Source organism: Saccopteryx bilineata, chromosome X (genome assembly GCF_036850765.1).
Source record: "Saccopteryx bilineata isolate mSacBil1 chromosome X, mSacBil1_pri_phased_curated, whole genome shotgun sequence".
NCBI classification, from domain to species: Eukaryota; Metazoa; Chordata; class Mammalia; order Chiroptera; family Emballonuridae; genus Saccopteryx; species Saccopteryx bilineata.
The window spans coordinates 114701200-114708216 of record NC_089502.1 but is presented as its reverse complement, the minus strand read 5'-3'; the positions used below and the strand labels follow the sequence as shown (position 1 = coordinate 114708216).

Sequence of the window (7017 nt, the reverse complement as noted above, 5' to 3'; positions counted from 1 at the left end):
ATCGGTTCCTAAGGTGATGGTGTGGGAAAGGGCGCAGGTGGGAGTAAGCTGTCCGGGACTGTAGAGGTTAGACCACCTCCTTGGTTCTGAGCAAGTCAAGTCCTGTGAAGCCAGGAGGTTGGCTGGGTGGGGGGTTTGGATGCTTTCAGTGGGGCTCCACCCTTAATGATAGTGGTAACTGAGGTGGGACAGAAGACCATGCCAGAGGTATCGAAGGGTTTATTCATGGTTCAGAACATCTAAAATTGGAGGTGGTGGCAATGAGTGTGGGCAGAAGATGGCATGGCCGTTGTCATGGACTTCATGGGACTGGGGCTTTACACAAGGGATGAGGAGTGGTGGGACAGACCTAAAGTAATGTACATAAAAGGATTTATAGTCGGGTGGATTTCATTTATTTATCCCGCCTCATTCCGAACAAAAGGACTCGAGACAGGGATTATTGACTAGTGTTGTAATGGCCTTTTAGAATATAATCTCTTGTCTTCTTTTGTGGACACTGGTACATTAACCAGTACTGTATAGATGCTAACATCTGGTGTAAGACCTGCAATTCAAGAAGTTGTCAATGATTAGTAAACATTACATTATAAACACAATTACAATGCTCATTTTCAAAGGAAACACCGATTTGTCTATCATATAGTTAATAAAGTCACAGAGTTATCAATGGCTGAATACATGTTTTAAGATGTACAAGTGTATTCTCTATAAATTCTGTGCCAAGTGCCAAACTCAAAAGCAAACATAAGTCCCATGAACACATTTATGGGCTGTATTAAGTTAAAGAAAAAAATGGTCGTCGCATTAAGTGTTGCAGAAAACAAGCCCTCTCTTATGAACGTCAACATTGGAACTTTTCCCCACTATTCACCCCACCTCTTTTGTTGCCTCCACTCCTGTTTAAATGGACTGGACAGAGTCTGCCTAGCCGCTTTCACAACTGGATCAGGGGACCTGGCTGGGCCATCCCTGCTCTGCCCTTCGGGCCATGAGACCTTGGATATTCATCTGGTCCCTCTGAGCAGCAGGTCCCTCGTAGGTAAAATGGAGTTAGAGTTTCCCTATGTTTGGATTTTCCCGAAGATTAAGTCAATGCGTGTCAGGACCTGCTCTATATAACACAGGGCCTGGCACAGAGACTGCCCTGTGGAACAGCTGCGTGGTGTCTCCTCTCGGTAGGCCAGGTTCTCAGCTGTGCTCCCCAAGGTCCCACTGAGCCTGGTTCTCTGTGACTGCGTGAGACTTGGGTCACACTGGCTGTGAAAACCATGGTCTTCTGAGCTTTGTGGAGACTCGGAAGAGCGCCACGTGGAGGGAGAGGCAGAGGGACCCCTGGGGTCCCAAACGTCCTCACCGCGATTTCCTCTCAGCTGCCCTCTGGCTGGTGAGTCAGCCGCTCCTGCCTCCTTCCACCACCTCTGAGAGCTGCTGGGGACGGTTTAGCCTTTACCTGCTTCACAGGAGTGGCCTGAGGTTCAGCCCAATAGGCTTAAAGGCCGTTCGAATACCCGCTTCTACACATCCACAGAACCTTTCTTCACTCGCAACGCCAAGTACACCAGATATTTACAGAACCAGCATTGTCAGATGTCCACTTCACAATTTTTTCAGGTTTCCTACTCTTTAATTTAGTAATTCAGTGATAGTCATGGGAGCGGGGTTCAAGGAGCTGCCAGAGGCAGCAATGGACTCTTTAGCAGCTCCTCTTTCTGCCAGCCTCCTCTGCCTTATCTGGTTGTCGTTTTCTGGCAGGATAAGGGGCCCTCAGAGCATGACATTGGTGCCCATAGGCCTTGACCGTCTGGGGAACGGCTCTGGCTCCTTGGTGATTTGTTCTAGAGAGCCTTTAGGCCCCCCTTATCGTAGCCAAGTTCAACTCTTCCTCTTCGACTCATGTGAGTCGGCCAGCGGGCCTCTCCCTAGCAACCGAAGGTGGAGTTCACCAGGTTCTGGTCGCTGCTAGTGTAGTTTCTTTGGGGCACGTCAGCTTCTGTGGGCATACAATGGGTCAATACGATTAAATTCTTTCAAAAAGAAACAGGAATAGTGATCGATCACGGATAGTGAGATGAGTATGTAAATGGAGGCAAAATTGGTGTGATTACTGTGATTACTGTGTGGGACGGGACAGTTGAGCTTCTACTGGAGGCGGTGCATGTATGTCAGTGACCTGCACCTTACAGAGGGACATCAAAGGACACCAAGACAGGCAGAGGCTAGAATCAGCCAACCTGGAGGAGTTTCTCATAGGCAGGGAAACATTTTCCATTGAAACATACATATTTTTCTTAGATGCTAAAGTCAGGTAGAAAGAGTTTTTTGAGAAAGTGAGTCATGTTGCCATGGAGACCAGTGTCCTATCATGGACATTTCTAGGCCAGTCCTGGTCAAGGCCCAGGGGGCAGCAGTGATGTCACAATGTCAGTTTGTCACAAAGGCAGATCCCTGACCTGAGCTGGCCTTAACTACAGAGAGAGGTGGGCAGGAGTAAGGCCTGGCATCTAGAGGGGTCCAGACTGTCAGAACAACCTAGATGGGCCACTCCCAGAAAAATGCAGCAGACATCACGTCTGGGAAAAGAAGAGACCGGCACCATCATAAGAAGCATGCCACCTCCCGCAGAGCCAGAGCCGAGCTGCAATTCCCTGTGAGTCGTGTGGACCGCCACCTGCGAGATGGTCACTATGCTGAACGCCTGTCCTCGTTGACGCCTGTTTTCCTCGCTGGCATCCTTGAGTACTTGGTGGCCTACCTCCTGGAGCTGGCGAGCAAGGAGGCTGACAACCGTCACGGGGGGCGCATCACCTCACAAGACGTGAAGAGAGTGGTAGAAAACAACCTGCAGCAGCTCCACGGCCTTTTGAGCATGACACCTGTACTTGAGATGACGGGACTCCTTCACCCAGGAAGAAGAAGTGATGCCCGGGTTCCAGAGCCTGCAGACCTCCACAACAGCCTCATCTAGTCCCTCAGACTTCCCACAGGTGAGGGAGGCCTCCCATTTTCAGCACTTGCCATTAAAGTGTTTGAACACGGGAAGAGGCTTCTGACTCCTCTGTTTCTGTCGCTCTGAGTGGGAAGTGTGTGTGAGATAGACATCCCGGAGGCGATAGCTCATGGGGGGTTGGAGAGTGGAAGGCGCGGTCAGTGCGGGATGCTTGAATCAGGGATTCAGGGAGCGGTTTCTAACGGTGGTGGTGTGGGAAGGGGCGCTGGTGGCAGTATCTGTCCGTGACTGTAGAGCAGGGGTCGGCACCCTATGGCACGCCAGCCAGATGTGGCTCTTTTGGTGGCCGCATCTGGCTCGCAGACAAATCTTTAATTAAAAAAATAATAACGTTAAAAATATAAAACATTATCATGTATTACAACCCATTCATTTCCTACCGCTCATGTTCATGGTTGCGGGTGGCTGGAGCCAATCACAGCTGTTCTCCGGGACAACACCAAATTTTTATTGGATAATGCGTAACCGGCACGGGTGGTTTTATGGCTCTCACGGAATTACATTTTAAAATATGAGGCGTTCATGGTTCTCTCAGCCAAAAAGGTTCCCGACCCCTGCTAGAGGTTAGACTGCCTCACTGGTTCTGAGCAACTCAAGTCCTGTAAAGCTAGGAGTTTGGCTGGGTGGGGGGCGGGGTTGCTGCCTGGGGGGGGCCGCCTCCGTGAATGATAGTGGTAACTGGGGTGAGACTGAAGACCATGACTGAGGTACCGAAGGCTTTCTTCATGGTTCAGAACATCTAAAATCGGAGGTGGTGGCAATGGGTGTGGGCAGAGGGTGTCCCGGCCGTTGTCATGAACTTCACGGGACCGGGGATTTACACAAGGGACGAGGAGTGGTGGGGCAAACCTAAAGTAATGTACGTAGAAGGAATTCTAGTGGGGTGGATTTCACTTATTTATCCCGCCTCATTCCAAACAAAAGGACATGAGACAGGGATTACTGACTAGTTGTTGTAACGGGCTTTTAGAATATAGTCCCTTGTCCTCTTTTGTGGACACTGGTACATTAACCAGTAATGTATAAAAGCTACCATCTGGTGTAAGACGTGCAATCCAAGCACTTCTTCATGATTATTAGACATTAAGATATACACACAATTATGATACATATTGGAAAATGAAACACCTATTTCTCTGTCCTATAGCTCATAGAGTAACAGCGTTATCGGTGGCTGAATACTTGTTTCAAGATGCACAAGTATGTTCTCTTTAAATTCTGCCCAAAGTGATGGACTCAAAAGCATATTTATGTCTTACAAACACACTTATGTGCTGTGTCAAGTTAAAAAAAATATGTCGTCGCTTTAAGTGTCGTAGAATACATGCCCTCTGGTATGAATGCCAACATTGGAGGTTTTCGCCGCTATTCCCTCCCCTGCCTCCGCCATTTGTACCCTCCAGGCCTGTTAGAAAGGGCTGGACAGAGGCTGCCTAGCGGATTTCCCAACGAGATCAGGGGACCTGGCTGGGCCATCCCTGCTCTGCCCTTTGGGCCATGAGGCCTTGGATATTCATCTGGTCCCTCTGAGCAGCAGGTCCCTCGAAGGTAAAATGGAGTTAGAGTTTCCCTATGTTTGGGTTTTCCCAAAGATTAAATCAATGCGTGTCAGGACCTGCTCTATATAACACAGGGCCTGGCACAGAGACTGCCCTGTGGAACAGCTGCGTGGTGTCTCCTCTCGGTAGGCCAGGTTCTCAGCTGTGCTCCCCAAGGTCCCACTGAGCCTGGTTCTCTGTGACTGCGTGAGACTTGGGTCACACTGGCTGTGAAAACCATGGTCTTCTGAGCTTTGTGGAGACTCGGAAGAGCGCCACGTGGAGGGAGAGGCAGAGGGACCCCTGGGGTCCCAAACGTCCTCACCGCGATTTCCTCTCAGCTGCCCTCTGGCTGGTGAGTCAGCCGCTCCTGCCTCCTTCCGCCACCTCTGAGAGCTGCTGGGGACGGTTTAGCCTTTACCTGCTTCACAGGAGTGGCCTGAGGTTCAGCCCAATAGGCTTAAAGGCCGTTCGAATACCTGCTTCTACACATGCACAGAACCTTTCTTCACACGCAACGCCAAGTACACCAGATATTTACAGAACCAGCATTGTCAGATGTCCACTTCACAATTTTTTCAGGTTTCCTACTCTTTAATTTAGTAATTCAGTGATAGTCATGGGAGCGGGGTTCAAGGAGCTGCCAGAGGCAGCAATGGACTCTTTAGCAGCTCCTCTTTCTGCCAGCCTCCTCTGCCTTATCTGGTTGTCGTTTTCTGGCAGGAAAAGGGACCCTCAGAGCATGATATTGGTGCCCATAGGCCTTGACCGTCTGGGGAACGGCTCTGGCTCCTTGGTGATTTGTTCTAGAGAGCCTTGGGGCCCTCCTTACTAGAGCCAAGTCAACTCTTCCTCTTCTACTCATGTGTGTCGGCCAGCGGGCCTCTCCCTAGCAACCGAAGGTAGAGTTTCACCAGGTTCTGGTCGCTGCTAGTGTAGTCTATTTGGGGCACGTCAGCTTCTGTGTGTATAAAAAAGGCTAGATATGGTGAAGTTCTTTCAAAAAGAAACAGGAATGGTGATCAGGAATAGTAAGATTAATATGTAAATGGAGGCAAATTTGGTGTGATTACTGTGTGTTTGTGTAAGATGGGAAGTTGTGTCCCACAGGCAGGGAAATATTTTTTGTTGAAACATAAATGTTTTGCTTGGATGCTAAAGTAAAGTAGAAAGAGTTATTTAAGAGGGTCAAGTTACCAAGGAGACCAGTTTCCTACCATGGACTTTTCCAGGCCCGTCCTGGTCAAGGCCCAGGGACACTAGTGATGTCACAATGTCAGTTTGTCTCCAAGGCAGCTCCCTGACCACGTGGTGGCCTTGAGCACAGAGATAGGTGAGCAGGAGGAATAAGCCCTGGCATCTAGAGAAGTCACGACCGTCAGGACAATCTAGATGGGCCAATCCCAATCCCAGGACAATGCAGCAGACATCACTCCTAGGGAAAGGAGAGACCGGCACCAACGTAAGAAGCGTGCCCCCTCCCGCACACCAAGAGCCGAGCTGCAAATCTCTGTGAGTCACGTGGACCGCCACCTGAGAAGTGATCGCTATGCTAGGCGCCTGTCCTCCGTGACCCCTGTTTTCCTCGCTGGCATTCTTGAGTTCGTGGTGTCCTACATCCTGGAGCTGATGAGCAAGGAGGCTGACAACCATCACAGGGGGCGCATCACCTCACAAGACTTGGTGAGAGTAGCAGAAAGAAACCCGTTGCTGCGCAGCCTCTTCCAGCTTGACACCTAAACTTGAGATGACGGGATGCCTTCACCCAGTAAGAAATAGTGATGCCCGGGCCCCAGAGCCCGCAGATCTCTAAAAGACTCTAATCTAGTCCCCCAGACTTCCCACGGGTGAGGGTGGCCTCCCGTTTTCAGCAATTGCTATTAAAGTGTTTGAATACGCAAATGAGCTTCTGATTCCTCTGTTTCTGTTGCTCTGAGTGGGAAGTGTGTGTGAGATAGACATCCAGGAGAAGATAGCTCATGGGGGGTTGGAGAGTGGAAGGCGCGGTCAGTGCGGGATGCTTGAATCAGGGATTTAAGGGAGCGGTTTCTAACGGTGGTGGTGTGGGAAGGGGCGCTGTTGGCAGTATCTGTCCGTGACTGTAGAGCAGGGGTCGGCACCCTATGACACGCCAGCCAGATGTGGCTCTTTTGGTGGCCGCATCTGTCTCCCAGACAAATCTTTAATTAAAAAAATAATAACGTTAAAAATATAAAACATTATCATATGTTACAACCCATTCATTTCCTACCGCTCATGTTCATGGTTGCGGGTGGCTGGAGCCAATCACAGCTGTTCTCCGGGACAACACCAAATTTTTATTGGATAATGCGTAACCGGCACGGGTGGTTTTATGGCTCTCACGGAATTACATTTTAAAATATGAGGCGTTCATGGTTCTCTCAGCCAAAAAGGTTCCCGACCCCTGCTAGAGGTTAGACTGCCTCACTGGTTCTGAGCAACTCAAGT

General features: G+C 49.8%; 2 protein-coding genes across 2 annotated transcripts; both read left to right on the top strand.

Moving 5' to 3' along the window:
* Window positions 1-2536: 2536 nt before the first annotated feature.
* LOC136317803 (histone H2A-Bbd type 1-like) lies at window positions 2537-2968 on the top strand. The gene has a single exon (XM_066250533.1). It carries the CDS (start codon window positions 2537-2539, stop codon window positions 2966-2968), a length of 432 nt encoding a protein of 143 aa, XP_066106630.1.
* A 2972-nt stretch (window positions 2969-5940) lies between these two features.
* LOC136317802 (histone H2A-Bbd type 1-like) lies at window positions 5941-6288 on the top strand. Its single transcript, XM_066250532.1, has one exon. It carries the CDS (start codon window positions 5941-5943, stop codon window positions 6286-6288), a length of 348 nt encoding a protein of 115 aa, XP_066106629.1.
* Window positions 6289-7017: the final 729 nt, after the last annotated feature.

Excerpts from the sequence above, each read along its gene's own strand:
- LOC136317803 (XM_066250533.1), top strand. The coding sequence starts at position 2,537 with ATGGGCCACTCCCAGAAAAATGCAGCAGACATCACGTCTGGGAAAAGA.
- LOC136317802 (XM_066250532.1), top strand. The coding sequence starts at position 5,941 with ATGGGCCAATCCCAATCCCAGGACAATGCAGCAGACATCACTCCTAGG.